The sequence below is a fragment of the Carlito syrichta genome, unplaced genomic scaffold (genome assembly GCF_000164805.1).
Source record: "Carlito syrichta isolate Samal-C Ts95f unplaced genomic scaffold, Tarsius_syrichta-2.0.1 Scaffold314027, whole genome shotgun sequence".
Taxonomy (NCBI): domain Eukaryota; kingdom Metazoa; phylum Chordata; class Mammalia; order Primates; family Tarsiidae; genus Carlito; species Carlito syrichta.
The window spans coordinates 462,479-480,999 of NW_007258123.1; the positions used below are offsets into that span (position 1 = coordinate 462,479).

The 18,521-nt window shown below is 45.7% G+C and overlaps 1 protein-coding gene across 1 annotated transcript in view; it reads left to right on the top strand.

The window, feature by feature from the left end:
• JAM3 (junctional adhesion molecule 3) overlaps nucleotides 1–13,687 on the top strand; it is a 77,196-nt gene extending 63,509 nt beyond the window's left edge. The window contains 8 exon segments of the mRNA XM_008070827.2: nucleotides 2,403–2,468; nucleotides 3,244–3,357; nucleotides 6,635–6,787; nucleotides 7,189–7,391; nucleotides 8,373–8,472; nucleotides 12,303–12,432; nucleotides 12,520–12,574; nucleotides 12,900–13,687. Of these exon segments, the coding sequence (XP_008069018.2) occupies nucleotides 2,403–2,468; nucleotides 3,244–3,357; nucleotides 6,635–6,787; nucleotides 7,189–7,391; nucleotides 8,373–8,472; nucleotides 12,303–12,432; nucleotides 12,520–12,574; nucleotides 12,900–12,935 (857 nt within the window). The 3' untranslated portion in view covers nucleotides 12,936–13,687.
• Nucleotides 13,688–18,521: the final 4,834 nt, after the last annotated feature.

Sequence of the window (18,521 nt, forward strand, 5' to 3'; positions counted from 1 at the left end):
CTGCTGGGCTCCGGCGATCCTTCCGCCTCAACCTTCCAAGTAGCTGGAACTACAGGCACGCGCTACCACACCCGGCTAATTTTTTTTTTTTGATTTATTGTAGAGATGAGGTCTCACCAAGTTGCCCAGGCGGGTCTCGAACCCGTGGGCTCAGGAAATCCACTCACCTCAGCCTCCCAAAGGCGCGGGATTACAGGCTGAGTCATTGAGCCCAGCTAGCTTATCTCTATTTGTAATATATTTCTTTTGTGATTAGGTTGTCCAAACATTATTCATTTGGGCTGTGCTCTCATGCATTAGCTCTCAGGCCTCTTTGATAGTCTTTGGGCCAGAAGCTGATCCCTGGTCACAGCACTCTAGCCGGAGTTTCAGTGTGTCATCTACATCATAGTGATCACTTCCTCAGAAGGAACCTGTGTGGCCTTTGTGGAGACTTAGAACATCATATATCGTTCTTTATTAATGGATTGGAGCTTCTTTGAAGTTGGAGCTTCAATTTGAAAAAGAAGTAGAAGCTGGGCACGGTGGCTCACACCTGTAATCCCAGCACTTTGGGAGACGGAGGTGAGAGGATTGCCTAAGTCCAGGGGTTTGAGACCAGCCTGGGCAACTTGGTGAGACCTCATTTTTACAATTAAAAAAAATTAGCCGGGCATGATGGTACATGTCTATAGTTCTAGCTACTTGGAAGGCTAAGGTGAAAGGATCTCCTGAGCCCAGCAGGTTGAGGCTGCGGTGGCTGTGAGCGTGCCACTGCACTCCAGCCTGAGTGACAAGAGTGAGACTCCAACTCAAAAAAAAAAAAAAAAGAGAGAGAGAGAGAGAGAAAAGAAGAAATTAGAAAGTGCTGCACATGCATGGGATGTATTTCTGGCCTCCAGAAAGAGTAGCTCATGGTTATACAAAACAACATAAAATTACCTTCACTTGTCTTATTTCTATAACCTTTGGCAGAAGTGAGTGTTTTAGAAACTAATAGCAACTCAAGCATATTATACTTCTGTGTGTCATTCCTTTTTATTAGATTCTTTAAGACTTCTGCTAGAATTAGTGCTGTCTTACTGTTTAGAAAGAAAGAATCAAAATGTGTGCTTGGTGTGGATACTAGTAGCTGGATCATTAAATCAGATAAAGAAAGGAAGAAAATGACTTGCTGTGGTGAGCAGACTGCCTCATGTGCAAGGAGTTAGAGAGCAGCTCAGAGTACAAGTTGTTCTGCACATTTTCTTTAGCTGGTAGAATAAGCCAAGACCAGAAACCTTCATGAGGGTGTTCTGAATGAAGGCCTTCTTTGGGGATGGCGTATTTTCTTAGAGACCAGGCAGCTAAATGACATTTTATAGATGGTCAGTGTACCTACTCGATCTTCTCTCAAGATTATTTTTTGAGACCTTGATAAACTGGTTTCCAATGTTTGCTGAAACACCTGAGGAATCAGAAATTAGGTGGGGTTTTTGTGGTTTTGGGGTTTGTTTTTTTTTGAGTTGGAGTCTCACTCTGTCACCCAGGCTGGAGGGCAGTGGCATGCCTCTCAGCCACCACAGCCTCAACCTGCTGGGCTCTGGTGATCCTTCTGCCTTAGCCTTCCAAGTAGCCAGAACTATAGGCGAGCACTACCACGCCTGGCTAATTTTTGTGTGTGTGTTTTTTTTTTTTTGTAGAGACAAGATCTCGCCAAGTTGCCCTGGCTGGTTTTGAACCTGAGGGTTGAGGCAACCCACTCGCCTTGGCCTCCCAAAGTGCTGGGATTACAGGCTGAGCCACCGAGCCCAGCCAGAAGTTAGTTTTTAAAGGCATTACCATGCAAGTAGCATATCCTGATTTCATCAGTAGTATAAACTTAGCTTCATGAAAATCACCATATTATTATTATTTTTCTCATTTCACCAAAGACTGATGAAAACATCTTCCTGGACTAAAACCACTGGGTTAGATACTAATACAGTGAGGTGAACTCTTAACTGGTTGATAACTGTACCCAGAGAGTGTCGTTGCCATCCAGAAGGGGCACCAAGGTGCCTTTACAGGATTGGAAGCCTGGAGGAGAAGTGAGGAATGACAGAAGAAGGCTCATGCTGGTCTGGGCTAGAGGTGTCAGGGGGTTTATGATGACCCTAAGCAAGAAGGAAATGTTTAGAGAAAAGACTTTCAAGCTCTAGATGCTTTGTTCTGGGACTAAGAAGGAGAGTAAATTCTCAGAACTCTTTCTTTTGGTTCCTTCCAGTGAAGGTCAGAGAGAAAGCCATGCCTAGGAGACTTTATTGAGGAATATAACATTTTTCCATTCTCTGTGGTTAGTGACTATAGCCTATATAGAAGAGAAAAACCTAACCTCAGTCCAGGGTTTCTCTGCTGTTTGAGAGATGCATTGTGTCTGATTTTGCTTCTCTTTTTTCCCTCAGGCTGCTTGATAGAGGCTGTAAATCTCAAATCCAGCAACCGAAACCCAGTGGTACAAGAATTTGAAAGTAAGTACAAGGAAGACACTGAGGAGAGCGAGCACCATCTAATGGACATTTTGTAGTCCTGCAGCCACCTCAGGACACATACCCATCTCTATATTGTACCAAGGGGTGACCACTCAACAGTGCATACATGTCAGTGAAGCATCGGTCAGCAGACCTAACAGTGAACTCTGCAGGTTTTATATTGACTAGCATCTGATTCCTGCCCAGCTTTGTGATTACACAACAAAGAAATTTCTTTTTTTTTTTTTTTTTGAGTTGGAGTCTCACTCTGTCTCCCAGGCTGGAGTACAGTGGCACACTCATGGCCACCACAGTCTCAGCCTGCTGGGCTCAGGTGATCTTTCCGCCTCAGCCTTCCAAGTACCTGGAACTACAGGCAGGCACCACCACGCCTGACTAATTTTTTGATTCACTGTAGAGATGAGGTCTCACCAGTTTGCCCAGGCTGGTCTGGAACCCGTGGGCCTTTCATCTCGACCTCCCAAAGTTCTGGGATTACAGGTGTGAGCCACTGCGCCCAGCCAAGAAATTTCTTATATACAAGCAGAGTGCTTAAGGGATGGATGGTGTACTCTATCTAGAAAAATCCTTGCTAATTGTGTTTTTCTGGCAAAACTTATCTTTCCTCAGTCTCTTAGAGCTTGGAGGTGGCTAGGTTTTTAATCTGCAGGAGAGGTCTCTCTTAAACTACAGATAGTTTACAAGTCTGGTTATATAAGTGAACCTAGAAGCATTCCACATTCACTGAGCATTCTTTTTTTTCTTTGCTCATTAGGCGTGGAACTGTCTTGTATCATTACGGATTCACAGACAAATGACCCTAGGATTGAATGGAAGAAAATTCAAGATGACCAAACCACATATGTGTTTTTTGACAACAATATTCAGGGTATGATCCAGTAGTCTTCTCTGCCTGCTGACCTCTTACTTCAGACTGGTAATCTGCATCTGTAGCCAGGATCTTGGGTTTTTATTAAAATGTATTATTATGGAAAATGTCATACATATGCAAAAGAAAAGAGAATAGTATAGTACCTGTCACCCAGTTTCAATAAATATCAGTTCAGTGACTAGGATTTTAATCTGTTCATAGCCCATCTTTTTGAGAAATCAAAGTGAACATTTTCCTAGGCCATCTTCTCTTCGTGGTCCCTGGATGAGTGATATGAGTGAGTTACTCAGAAGGATCACATGTAGCAGCAAGGCGATAACCCAGATTTACTGAGCCATCCACCATGTCCTTGGCTTGGTGCTGGGGATGCCCTGTGGGAAGAAAGCATAGGGTGCCCTGCAATAGCACAAGTATGAGAAGGATGGTGGCTAGGGAGGGCCCCCCAGAATGGCCTCAGGCACAGTGTGAAGGATGACTGGTTAGCACGGTGGCAAGGTGTGTGTGGAGAGAGTTGGTGGTACAGGAGAGAATGCTGTGTGTGGAGTGCAGCAACAGACAGCCTGGCAGTATGTTTCCCACCAAAGCTGGAGCTGGGCAGAGAGGGGCAGAGGAGGCTGGAGAAGTTTCCCAGCCAAGCAGGCCACACAGAATGCCAAGTAAGCAAAGTTAGTTGCTGGGGGCCTACTGAGAGGTTCTGAGAGGAGGTGCTATGGCTACATCTGTGCTTTAGAAGGTTGAATGGCTACTTTGTAGAGAAGAGGCTGGAGATGGGCAACACTCAGAGGAAAGGCACCATGGCAGAGTTATTTTGCAGAACGTGGCAGGGAGCCAATGGCCAACCTGAGCTGAAGTGAAGGGCAGTGGTGGGACTCACAGGGAGACTTGCTAGGCCTGGGCTTTGCTGAGGAAGGGGGAGGGAGCAGTAACAGAAGTCTGGAGTGGAGGGATGCACCTTCCTTCCAGCAGGAAGGAAGGATAAACAGGTTCAAATGCAGATTCTGAGTGGGGCACCACCAGAGTGTCGAGAGAAGTCTAGCTGAGAAAGATATAGAAATTACCACAAGTATGGTCTCTGCTATGGGTTCTCAGTGTTGTCAGGAGTCAGAGGCTCTTAAAAGTGTGCTTTCCCACTAATGTGAGGTCCCTCCTTCACCCCTTATTTTTGAAGAGATGGAAATGTTACTCTCAGAAAACAAGTTCGTTTTCTTGGCTACTTAGGCTAACCCTGCTAAACCCTGTACGTGTAGCTTAGATCATCAGAGAAACCAGGAAAGAGCCTTTTCTTTTTTCTTTTCTTTTCTTTTCTTTTTTTTTGAGTTGGAATCTCACTCTGTCACCCAGACTGGAGTGCAGTGGCACGCTCTCGGCCTCGATCTGCTGGGCTCCGGCCATTCTCGACCTGCTGGGCACTGGCCATCCTCCTACCTCAGCCTTACAAGTAGCTGGAACTATAGGCATTCGCTACCACACCCGGCTAATTTTTTGATTTATTGTAGAGATGAGGTCTCGCCAAGTTGCCCAGGCGGGTCTTGAACCTGCGGGCTCAGGCAATCCACTCACCTCAGCCTCCCAAGGCGCGGGATTACAGGCTGAGCCACCGAGCCCGGCTGAGAGCCTTTTCTTAAAAGAACTTTCCTTTTCTGGGACCTAAATATCTTACGCTTAACCACAGAGATGGGGAGTACAAGGGAGACTATTGACCCCACAAAATAAGAGGACTGGAGGAAAGCTAGAATCTGCTTGGTCTATTCTCTTGCCTCTGTACAAGACTGTACCAAAAGCACCCTGGTAAATTTTTATTTACTATGTTGATACATGGTAAAAATTATAATTCTCTATTAATGATTTCTGTATAACCAACCTTTTTATTAGAAAATGTTGACAATGTTCATCTTCTGTCATAAGCATCTTCTTGTTTTTATTATATCACAGTAAGTCTTTCATATACTTGTCACTAGTTGTCAGGTTTAGTTTCTACTTTTTTGTGTTATTTTTCCTAACTCCTTCCTTATTTGTTGTTTTTCAGACATATGATTTGTAGATATTTTCCTCCATTGTGAGGATTGTCTTTTTTTTTTTTTTTTTTTTTTTGAGTTGGAGTCTCACTCTGTCGCCCAGACTGGAGTGCAGTGGCCGCTCCCAGCTACCGCAACCTCGACCTGCTGGGCTCTGACGATCCTTCCGCATCAGCCTTCCAAGTAGCCGGAATTACAGGCGCGTGCTACCTTGCCCAGCTAATTTTTTGATTTACTGTAGAGATGAGGTCTCGCTGCCCAGGCGGGTCTCGAACCCGCGGGCTCAGGCAATCCACTCACCTCAGCCTCCCAAAGGCACGGGATTACAGGCTAAGCCACCGAGCCTGGCTGAGGATTGTCTTTTTACCTGCTTTTGTCCTTTGAAGCACAACATTTTTAATTTTGGTGAAGTTCAAGATAACTACTTGGTGTGTGTAATTTTGCTTTTGATGTCATACCTAAGAAACCATTGCCTAATCCAAGGTCATGAACATTTATGCTCATGCCTTTTTGCTAAGAGTGTTACAACTTTAACTCTTGTTTTAGATCTTCATTGTAATATGAGGTGCAGAAGAAGTTTAACTATTTGTTTGCATGTAGACATCCATTTGTCCCAGCATCATTTGTGAAATGTCGGTTGTTCTCTGTTTACTTTGTTTTTCTCTTCATGGGGAGTTCCTCTTGGGAATGATGAGAAGAAGATGAGGTTCCAGAAACACATGTAATGAATGCCTCTTACACACCAGTGACTGTTTTTGATGCTCAGGTTACAAACTGGAATAGTAAGAGTTCCTTTCCTCAGGGAGTCCACTTCTGTTACATGGTATTAGAAACAGAAGCCTATCTGTGATCTTCTTACTGTGGCATCAGATTCTGACGCCAGAAACTACCCTCTTCAAGTGGCAAAGACATCTTTAAAGAGTTTTTTAGTGTCCTGTTTCTTCTTCTTTTTTTTTTTTTTTCTTTGAGTTGGAGTCTCACTCGGTCGCCCAAACTGGAGTGCAGTGGCCGCTCCCGGCCACCGCAGCCTCGACCTGCTGGGCTCCGGCGATCCTTCCGCCTCAGCCTTCCAAGTAGCCGGAATTACAGGTGCGCGCTACCACCCCCGGCTGATTTTTTGATTTATTGTAGAGATGAGGTCTCGCTGCCTAGGCAGGTCTTGAACCCGCGGGCTCAGGCAATCCACTCACCTCAGCCTCCCAAAGGCGTGGGATTACAGGCTGAGCCACCGAACCCGGCTTGTTTCTTCTTTTTTACAGGAGACTTGGCAGGTCGTGCAGAACTACTGGGGAAGACTTCCCTGAAGATCTGGAATGTGACACGGAAAGACTCTGCTCTTTATCGCTGTGAGGTTGTTGCTCGAAATGACCGCAAAGAAATTGACGAGATTGTTATTGAGCTAACTGTGCAAGGTAGGAGCCCATGTGAAATAAGATGTTCTTGCCCCTTTCAAGCCTGATGAGTCTCTATGGAATAAAACACATCAATTTGTCCTTTGATCGCTTTTCCTCTTGAGGCTATCACATGACTCAGGGATGGCAGACCCCTTAGAACTGAGACTGCTGACTTGAGGTAGAAGGTGAGAGAGAAGTGGAGCCTCTATTGCTCCCTCCACCTGGAGAAGCTTTAGCGTCCTTTCTTCTCCACAGCTCCCTCCAGTAGATGGAAGGAGTTGGATGAGCTGAGAGGGAGAATGCAGTGGTGCAGGAGCCCCGTGGCTGGCTTCATGTCTTTGGAGCCAGTTTACTGTGGGCTTTGATAAAATAGAGCCATTTTGCTGAGGTTGTAAACACCAGCCCCTGCTCTCCCACAGTGAAGCCAGTCACCCCTGTCTGTAGAGTGCCGAAGGCTGTACCTGTGGGCAAGATGGCCACGCTGCACTGCCAGGAGAGCGAGGGCTATCCCCGGCCTCACTACAGCTGGTACCGCAACGACGTGCCGCTGCCGACAGATTCCAGAGCCAACCCCAGATTTCGAAATTCCTCTTTCATCTTAAACTCTGAAACAGGCACTCTGGTAAGATCTCTTCTAAGAGGTGAGAATGGAGATGACTTTATTGGGGGCAAGGGATGCTTACTGAGGAAAGAACAATTGTTAAAAAGAGACATGAAACAACTTTATAAGACGGGAGCTAAAAATCCAGAACGCTGGAGATTCTGTGGGAGAAAAAACCCTTCTTTCTTTTATAAACAAGTTTTAAGGGGTAAAATAAAGGAAGAGAACATGTAGGTTAAGAGACTCAGGAGGGATAGTAAGCAAATGTTATGGGTGGACATTGTTAGGGTACTGATTTGGATAATGAACTGTTAAGACTATTGTGAGACAATCAAGGAAATCTGGTTACTAGCAAGATTTTTTATGATATTCAGCAATTGTTAACTACTTTAGGCATAATAGAGGTATTGGGGTTATGGTTTTTAAAAGTCCTTATTTTCTAGAGATACATACTGAAGTACTTTATGGATAAAACGTGTGAAATTTCAGAACCCAGTAGGAGAGGAGAGGAAACAGATTGGTCACACACTAGAGGACCAGCTGATCTCACCAGCAAACCACACCAGGCTTTTGCTATATCTAGTTATTTTTGAAAATCACTTTTTGGTCTGGAATATCCAACTCCATGTAGTCATCGGGTGGATGAGAATGGGATCCTCTATGTATTGCCAACTGTTGCCCAAGGAGTAGCCATTATCAGAGTGCCCTCTGCTGGAAGAACAGTAAAGCTCCCCTCTCATTCTGGATGTCGCCAGCCCTGGTGTCTCCATGTGCCAAGGGCATCTTGTCATTGGTGGGTCTCAGGCAAGAGTGTCAGGAAAGCATGTCAGAGAGAACCCAGCACAGCGCCTGGAAAGCCACAGGGGAACCAAAAGCAAACACACAGGCCTTTGGCCACATTCTGGACTTGGCAGGATCTCATGGGGCTCTCAGCTTCCCTGTCCCCTCAGAAATCTGCCCTATCGATTGGTCTAATGACCCACTTGTTGCTCCCTGAAACAGGTGTTCAGTGCCGTTCACAAGGAGGACTCGGGGCAGTACTACTGTATCGCTTCCAATGATGCAGGCTCAGCCAGGTGTGAGGAGCAGGAAATGGAAGTCTGTGAGTTACTTTTTTAAAAGGTTTCATTGGAAGACTGAGAAGTGAATATAACATTTTAAGTATAATATGAGGGCCAGGCACAATGGCTCACAGCACTTTGGGAGGTCGAGGCAGGAAATTTTCTTGAGGCCAGTAGTTCGAGACCAGCCTGAGCTACACAGCAAGACCTCATATCTACAAAAAATCAAAAAATTTGCTGGGCATGGTAGCTTGCACCTGTAGACCCAGCTATATAGGAGGTTGAAGAAGAAGGATCACCTGAACCCAGGAGGTCCAGGCTTCAGTGAGCTGAGATCATGCCACTGCACGCCAGCCTGGGCAACGGAATGAGACCCTATCTCAAAAATAAATTTTAAAATATGTAAGTTTAATATTAGACCATGAGTTTAGACAACTGTTCTGCCATGGGTGACCTTTCTTCTGAAGTTGACTAGATCCACCAAAATCCACTGGACATTGAAGGGAAGGATGAGAAATTTCTGATCCTAGATAAACTGGTTCTCAAAACAGACTTTCCAGGGTCTTCTTGTGTTGGGCACATGGCAAATCATGTAACTTTCACCATGGTATTAATAAACTCCATTCCTTTGGTAATTGGTAGAATTATCAAAACAAGGTGGTATAAGGGCTCCAGAAATGTCTCCAGCTGTAGCCATTTTGCAAGAAACTAAAAATCCGAGTGTTATCCCCAGTAATTGTATCTGTTCTGTGATGATGTTATCTCTAGGGCACTGGTTCTAAAGGGGAACTATTGAGGGGAAGATGGGGATGGATACATCTAATCACTTGGGAGCTTTTAGAATCCCTTCTGCCCCCTTATTTGCAGCTACCCCCAGGGAAGTGTTTTCCAAAATTGCCTGATGATAAGAACCATTTGGGACCACTGTTTCACATACAGATTCCAAGGCCCAACCCATACATGTGCTAGAAATGTCTTTGTGTAAAGCAAGCATTACAGGTGATTGAGGCATCTGTCAAATTTGAAAAACTCTGCTCTAGGATTGTTTTCTCCTGAAGTTTTGTCCCAACCTGTTGAATAGTGATGAAGCTTGAGAATTTCAAGTTGATTTTTTTTTTTTTGAATTGGAGTCTCACTCTGTCACCCAGGCTGGAGTATAGTGGCATGCTCACGGCTACCGTAGCCTCAACCTGCTGGGCTCAGGTGATCCTTCCACCTTAGCCTTCCAGGTAGCTGGAACTACAGGCATGTGCCACCACGCACAGCTGATTTTTTAATTTATTTAGAGAGAAGTTCTTGCCAAGTTGCCCAGGCTGGTCTCGAACCTGTGGGCTCAGGCAATCCTCTCAACTCGGCCTCCCAAAGTGCTGGGATTATAAGTGTGAGCCACCGCACCCGGCTCAAGTTGATTTTTAAGTGTACACTCACATTTGAGAATTATTAATTACACTAGGATAAAGGAAAATTTTACTTCCAAGTTAGTTGACTTTTGTTGACAAATTCCCTGCATATTTTTCTTTTTCTTTTTTATTTGTTGAGTTGGGGTCTTACTCTGGTTGGAGTGCAGTGGCATGATCACAGCTCACCCCACCTTCAACTTCCTGGGCTCAGGTGATCCTCTTCCCTCAATCTCTAGAGTAGGTGGGACTACTGACATGTGATATCACGCCCAGCTAATTTTTTAAATTTTTGTAGAGACAAGGCCTCACTATGTTGCTCAGACTAGTCTCCAACTCCTGGCCTCAAACGAATCTCCTGCCTTGGCCTCCTAAAGTGCTGGAATTACAGGCGTGAGCCACCACGCCCATCTTTTCATGCATTTTTATTTGCATAAAAGAAACAGCAACAGCCACTGGTACCCCCACATTGCAGGTGACCAAGTACCATTGCCTAGTATCCAGAAATGGGAAGAGAGAATCCAGGGGGTTTCTTCTCAAGGGACTAATAGATAGGAGGCTAGACTGTCAGTGAGGTGAAAGGTGGAGGTCTCACCTAGTATATTTTACTTTTAAGTAAGGCTTGAAACTAGCGTTCTAATCCCAAATGATCTATAACAAAGGAAGGCCCTGGAAACCAGGGACTTTTTTCTTTCTTGGAACTCCTGGCTCCTGATCCTGTCCTTGTAACCACTGATAATGTTCTTAAGTATTGAGCCAGCGAGTTTTTAAAACAACAATGACAAGCCTTTTTGAGGGAAGGCTGGGATTGGAGTCTCACTCTGTCATCAGGCTGGAGCGTGAGGCACTATCATGGCTACCATAGCCTCTAACTGCGGGGCTCAGGCGATCCTTCCACCTCAATCTTCCAGGTAGCTGGAACCACAGTCGTGGTCCACCATGCCCAGCTAATTTTTTGATTTACTGTAAATACAGCGTTTCCCCCAAGTTGCCCAGGCAGGTCTTGAACCCCTGGGCTCAGGCAGTCCTCTCGCTTCCGCCTCTCAAAGTGCTGGGAGTATAGGTTTGAGCCACTGAGCCCAGCCCAAGCCCTTTTAAAGACAGTATTAAGTGTAACTTGTCTGGGCGTGGTGGCTCACACCTGTAATCCTAGCACTATGGGAGGCTGAGGCCAGAGGATTGCTTGAACCTGGGAGTCCAGGAGGTTGAGGCTGCAGTGAACCACGATCATGCCACTGCGATCCAGCCTGTGAGACCCTGACTCAAAAAAAAAAAAAAGTAACTGCATATGCACCATAGACGTCTCTGTACTTTTTACATGTGAAGTTAGGGGTCGTGATGTCCTATATGTTCTATGCTAAAAAGATTGTAACTGTTCTCAATTTGCTCTCCCAGCTAGGTAGGCCTGAAAGGGGGTGAGGGAAAGCGGAAGGAGGAGAAGGAGGAGGTGCAGCAGGGTCAGAATCTTCTTTAAGAATAGACAGTGACAGCCGGGCTCGGTGGCTCAGCCTGTAATCCCGCTCTTTGGGAGGCTGAGGTGAGTGGATTGCCTGAGCCAGCAGGTTCGCGACCCGCCTGGGCAACTTGGCGAGACCTCATCTCTACAATAAAATCAGAACATTAACCGGGCATGGTAGCGTGTGCCTGTAGTTCCAGCTACTTGGAAGGCTGAGGCGGAAGGATCGCCGGAGCCCAGCAGGTCGAGGCCACGGTGGCCGGGAGCGTGCTACTGCACTCCAGTCTGGGCAGAGTGAGACTCCAACTCAAAAAAACAAAAAAAAAACAAAAAAGAATAGACAGTGAGGCCGGGCGCTGTGGCTCAGCCTGTGATCCCAGCACCTTGGGAGGCCGAGGCAAGAGGATTGCCTGAGCCCCGGGGTTCAAGACCAGCCTGGGCAACTTAGTGAGACCTCATTTCTACAATAAATCACAAAAATTAGCTGGGCATGGTGGTGTGCATCTGCAGTTCTAGCTACTTGGAAGGCTGAGGTGGAAGGATCACCTAAGCCCAGCAGGATGAGGCTGTGGTGACCGTGAGCGTGCCATTGCACTCCAGCCTGGACGACAAGAATGAGTTTCCAACTTAAAAAAATAGTCATAAATATAGTGAACTGGGCACAGTGGCTCATGCCTATAATCCCAGCACTTTGGGAAGCTGAGATGAGAGGATTACATGAGCGCAGGGGTTTGAGACCTACCTGGGCAACTTGGCAAGACCTTATTTCTACAATAAATCAAAAAATTAGCTGGGTGTGGTGGCGCACACCTGTGGTTCCAGCTACTTGGAAGGCTGAGGCGAAAGAATCACCTAAGCCCAACAGGTCTAGGCTATGGTGGTCCTGAGCGTGCTACTGCACTCCGGCCTGGGTGCCAGAGTGAGACTCCTACTACAAAAAGAAAAAATAAAACAGAACAGATAGTGAAAAAAAGAATGGATAGTATGTCTCATCTCTCCCCTCAAACCTCCTCTTCAGATGACCTGAACATTGGCGGAATTATTGGGGGGGTTCTGGTTGTCCTTGCTGTCCTGGCCCTAATTACGCTGGGCATCTGCTGTGCATACAGACGTGGCTACTTCATCAACAACAAACAGGATGGAGAAAGGTGAGCTTGCCTTCTGTGCAGAAAGCAGAGTTCAAGCTGGCCTTGCTATGTGAACCATGTCGCTGAACTGCTGTTTTCTCTTCACAGTTACAAGAGCCCAGGGAAGCCAGATGGAGTTAACTATATCAGGACAGACGAGGAGGTAATTATTTAGGAAGCTGGAAATGTAGGTGTACCCAGCAGGGAAAATGACAACCCTCCTTGAAAGCCAAGAGGGTTCCCAAGTAACACAGCAGATCCTGAGGGCTGCAGCTTTTCACAATGACATGCACACACTAAGGGAGTTTGCAGTTTGCAAGTACTAGTAGATGTTACTTCTTAAGAATCATTATTTCATTTGTTTGTAGTTTTGCCCTTTGTTTCCTTTTTGGGGAAAATATTTAGCCCACATTAGACTTAACCAGTGTTTTCCCTTCTTGCTGCCCAACAGGCTTGTTGATTGTTCTAACTTTGTGCTGGCTTTGCAGGGTGACTTCAGACACAAGTCATCCTTTGTGATCTGAGACCTGCCGAGTGAATGAGAGCACATGCAAATACCTCTACGAGAAACTCCTGTCAAGGGCAGCCATGAACCGAGTGCACTTGGACAGAGCTAGACACTCGTGCAGAAGTTTTTTGTTTGGCCAAAGTTGACCGCTACTCCTTTCTTACTCTTTTTAACAAGCCACATGAACAAAAGAATTTTTCTCAAGATGGACACAGTAACCACAAAGAAAAGAAACAGAATGCGTGCACTGAGTTGGTTCCCAGTCTGTTTCTGGCCCAATTCCCACTTGAGTATTAGGGTGCTCTTCAAGATATCTTGCTCACATAAACGCTCCTGTGTGGGCTACTGTGGACCTGCAAGGCTGGTGTATTTGCCACTGATTGCTCGTCTACCAGGATGAGCGCCACCTGAGGCGATGAGGCAGCTGTGCAGACCAGCAGGGTTAGCCCTGGCTGCACCCAGAAGCTTGTTAATATAGTGACCTTGTTTTGTTGACCCACAGACCCCATTGTACTGTTTCTTCTTAAAGGCTCTGTTGATCAGTGTTGTAATGTTCATCTTGGAGAATCTTTTTGTATCAGCATTTTATAAAAACAACCAAATCAGGAAGATAAATTGCTTGCTGGAAGAGGGATCTTCTTGTCTGAGGAGGCTTGCTTGTCCAAGAGGGTGTCAGGATTTAAGGAAAACCTTCGTCTTAGGCTAAGTCTGAAATGGTACTGAAATATGCTTTTCTATGGGTCTTGTTTATTTTATAAAATTTTACATTCTAAATTTTTGCTAAGGATGTATTTTGATTATTGAAAAGAAAATTTCTATTTAAACTGTAAATATATTGTCATACAATGTTAAATAACCTATTTTTTTAAAAAAGTTCAACCTAAGGTAGAAGTTCCAAACTATTAGTGTTAAATTGGAAAATATCAGTAATTAAGAATATTTTACCCAAGGAATCCTCTCATGGAAGTTTACTGGAACATTCCTTTTCCATGTAAGTTTTAGCATTTTTCATAAGAGAATTTATACTGTCCACACATCAGACCATTTTTACTTGGGAAACTTTCAGAAATTCCAGTTGAGCAATGTTGGAATCTGCTTGCATCTCTCCAAAAGTAACCCAAGGAGCTCTCAGGTTAACTTTGAACTGCCTCTTCCTGAGATTTCTAAAGTGACTTATCCCCAGAGACCACCCAGAAGCCATTAGACGTATACACATACAGACTGCATAGATCAGCTCCTGGGTTGTGTCAGATGCCACTCTAGATCAGCACTGGTTTCTGACTTCTAAGTGCTAGCTAGAATGCTCACTGCCATCTTTAAGGCCCTGACTAGGCTCTGTGTCCTATTAGCTTTAATGGAGTTGTTCTCCACGTGGCACTTGCTTCATCCCAGGATGGTTCTAAGATGGACACTTTGGAAGAGTTGGCATCTAGCATGCTGATCCCAGCCTTCAGATTCCTAGTACAGACATCTTTGGTTATGGAAGGCTCACAAAACAAAGCAGCTATTGCTATTTGTTTTTTAAGTTCATTTAAATTATTCATGTAGTTCATAACACTGGCTAGGGTCAAAGGCAATTTTGAAATAAAATCTGTCAACTACAGTAATATATATATATATTTGAGTTGGAGTCTCACTCCGTCACCCAAACTGGAGTGCAGTGGCATGCTTCCGGCCACCGCAGCCTCGACCTGCTGGGCTCTGGCGATCCTTCTGCCTCAGCCTTCCAAGTAGCTGGAATTACAGGCGTGTGTTGCCACACCCGGCTAAACAATAATATTTTTAAAAGAAAACGAATCCCACTGTACCTGTTTGCCACAAAGAAAGCACCCACAGGCCACAGGTGTTCAGCCTCCTTGATAACACATTGTTATGTGATGGCAGCCAGTGCCTCCTCCAGTGAGGTGTCAGGCAGTGTGGCCAGAGTGAAAGTCCACTAGTGCAGGAGGAACACACCAAGTCAAAAGCAGTTTTCTAATTTTGATTTTACATTTTTTATCTGCCTGAGACACTACTCCCTTTGTGGGGGACATTGCCTCATTCAGAGACCTTTCTTCTTCAAGAGCAGATGTCCCCAGCCTCAAATACATTGCTGTGTTGAACTCATGATGTGAAGAAGCTTGAACAAGGACTTGCCCTGGAGGGGCCCTCATTCTGTCATGTGCCTGAAGGATGGCTTTATGGAGAGTGGGTCACCCTGTGATTCAACTTGCAGTGTCTTAATTTCATACATTTTGACAGGTTTTTTTTTTAATTGAATACTTGGGACTGTGTTGACTTTTCTTAGGTTATGTGAAACGCTTTGCTGTGGGATGCTTGGCAGGGGCAGTAGGCAGCTCTTCACTTGCTCAGTGTGCCTGTCTTCTTTTGCATTTGCATCTTGAATGCTTAGAATGGAGACTGTCCCCTTCTTTGCCTCCTGTTGGTAGAAAGGGATAGCTTCCCAGTCTTACTGTCAGAAATGACACTCCAGCCTCCTTTTTGTTGTCATAGTGATAGGATAGCTTATTGCCACCCTCTTACACCCTAAAACCTTCTACCCTTGTGCAGTGGGAACTGGGTCTGACAAAGTAGAGAGAAGTGCAGAGTGAAGTCCAGGAGGTAGTTGCCTATAAATGTGAGACCGTAGACAGAAATGGACACACATATTTTAAGATGTGAATGTTACTGAGGACTTCAGAAGCCTAGATGAGGTTGTGATTCTCCTCTGGTATGGGTGTTGCTATACATAGATGTTACAGACTTGTACTAACACACCTATAATTTGTTATTTGCTAAACCTCATTTATAAAAGCTTTAAAAAAACTGTGTTTCATTCTTTCTTATTTGCTCTTATGGTGGGTATCTCTCTTCCTACATTTTGTCTATTAGACACATACACTGAAAATGGTATCAGCCCATCACCTTCCCCTAGGGAAATCAGCACCTGGACTGGAGGTCAGTCTGTTTTTTGTTTGTTTGTTTGTTTGTTTTTTTGAGTTGGAGTCTCACTCTGTCACCCAGACTGGAGTGCAGTGGCTGCTCCCGGCCACCGCAGCCTCGACCTGCTGGGCTCCGGCGATCCTTCTGCCTCAGCCTTCCGAGTAGTCGGAACTACAGACGCGTGCTACCACGCCCGGCTATTTTTTATTTTATTGTAGAGAGGAGTTCTTGGCAAGTTGCCCAGGCTGGTCTCAAACCCATGGGCTTAGGCAATCTACTCACCTCGGCCTCCCAAAGTGCTGGAATTACAGACTGAGCTACTGAGCCTGACCTAATTGGTTCATTTTTTTTTTTTTTTTGAGTTGGAGTCTCACTCTGTCACCCAGACTGGAGTGCAGGGGCCGCTCCGGGCCACTGCAACCTCGACCTGCTGAGCTCGGGCGATCCTTCCTCCTCAGCCTTCCAAGAAGCTGGAACTACAGGCACGCGATGCCACGCCCGGCTAATTTTTTTGATTTATTGTAGAGATGAGGTCTCGCCTGCCCAGGCGGGTCTCGAACCCGCGGGCTCAGGCAATCCACTCACCTCAGCCTCCCAAAGTGCTGGAATTGCAGGCTGAGCCACCAAGCCTGGCCTGGTGAGCATGCGTGCCACTGCCCTCCAGCCTGGGTGAAGGAGTGAAGGAGTGAAACTCCAACTCAAAAAAAAAAAAAGGAACCAATTAGGCAAGCGCTGTGGCTCAACCCCTGTAATCCCAGCACTTTGGGAGAAGGAGGCGAGAGTATTGCCTGAGTCCAGGGGTTCAAGACCATACTAGCCAATTTGGCGAGACCTCATCTCTACAATAAATCAAAAAATTAGCTGTACATGGTGGCTCATGCCTATGGTTCCAGCTACTTGGAAGGCTGAGGCAGAAGGATTGCCTGAGTCCAGCAGGTCAAGGCTGCAGTGGCTATGAGCATGCCACTGCACTCCAACCTGGGTGACACAGTGCGGCTCTGAAAAATAAATAAATAAAATAACGACCAATAAAAGACCTGTTCTAAAAATAGGAAAATTTGGAGCTTCCGATGGCTAAACATGTGGAGGTTCCTGGAGGGTGGTACCCAGAAAGGGCATGAAAACTCCACACCTTCTTCTGTACCTTACCCTACGCATCTCTTCATCTAATAGCCTTTATAATAAACTGGTAAATGTGTTTCCCTGAGTTCTGTGAGCTGCTCTAGCAAATTAATTGAGTCCAAAGTGGAGGCTTTGGAAACCCCACCTTGAAGCAGGTCAGTGAGAAGTTCCAGAGGCCTAGAATTGCAAGTGGTGTCTGAAGGCAGAGGGCAGTCTTGGGGACTGAGCCCACATGGGATCTGACACTGTCTCCAGGTGGATGATGTCAGAATTGAATTGGAGGATACTCTGCTGCTTTCTGCTGCTTGGTGGGTGGGGAAACCCCTACATTTAGTCACAGAAGTCTTCTGTGTTGATGATTATTGTGAAGTGAGAGCAGGAGGAAAACATGGTTGAGAGTTTTCCCTAAAAAATTGGTGTCAGAGAAGTGGGATTTGCTAGAACAGCCCTGACTCCTGAAAATGTGGTTTGGGAAGAGAAAGGATAAAAGGATGCAGGATGTCAAACCTTGATACTTGGATAGCCAGGTGGCCACCCATGGCATGAAAAGCAGCTGTGCTGTAGTCAGCTACTAAAGGTCAAAGTTATCAGGGAATTGAGAGAGAGTTGGTTCACAGGATGCATAAGAGATGCAGACAAATATGTGTCAGCTGAGGGATGACGAGGCTCATAAATTTGGAAAGGAGAGCTTTTATTTTTCATAAAGGGGTGGAGCATGCAGGTGGCCATTCCAACGGGCTGAGAAGCGTAGCTTCCGGCCAGAAGCCAGATACAACAGACTCTGCCCCTTTGGAACAGGAATTTATGCTGAATGGGGTGGCCAAATATATTTAATAAGCTATAGAAGGAACCATGAATATTTATGAAAGGAGAAACACACATATACACAATGGAACTTCATGTCCTTTCACAGGTCATGTGTACAAAAAAGTGGCAGCATTAGCATGATCCAAGGGTGGAGTTTTCAGCCCTTTGATATCAAAAGGTGAAGGGAAGGACACAAAAACCCTTTGTGCACATCTTCTGTAAACTGACTGGAACCACTCCATGGTCAGTGGTCCATTCAGTCAGTGTGGGGTCTTAGAATTTTTTGCTTATTTGTTTGTTTTTGAGTCAGAGTCTCACTCTGTTGCCCAGGCTGGAGTGCAGTGGCACACTCACAGCTACCGCATCCTCAACCTGCTGGGCTCAGGCAATCCTTCTGCCTCAGCCTTCCACAGCTGGAACTACAGGCGCACATGCTACCATGCCTGGCTTTTTTTTTTTTAATTGTAGACATGAGGTCTCACCAAGTTGCCCAAGCTGGTCACAAACCCCTGAGCTCAGGCAACCCTCTCGCCTCGGCCTTCCAAATTGCTGGGATTACAGGTTTGAGCCATCATGCCCGGCAGAATTTTATTTTACTTTACTCTACTATTTTATTTTATTTTATTTTATTTTTGAGTTGGAGTCTCACTCTGTCGCTCAGACTGGAGTGCAGTGGCCGCTCTCGGCCACTGCAGCCTCGACCTCCTGGGCTCCGGCGATCCTTCCACCTCAACCTTCCAAGTAGCTGGAA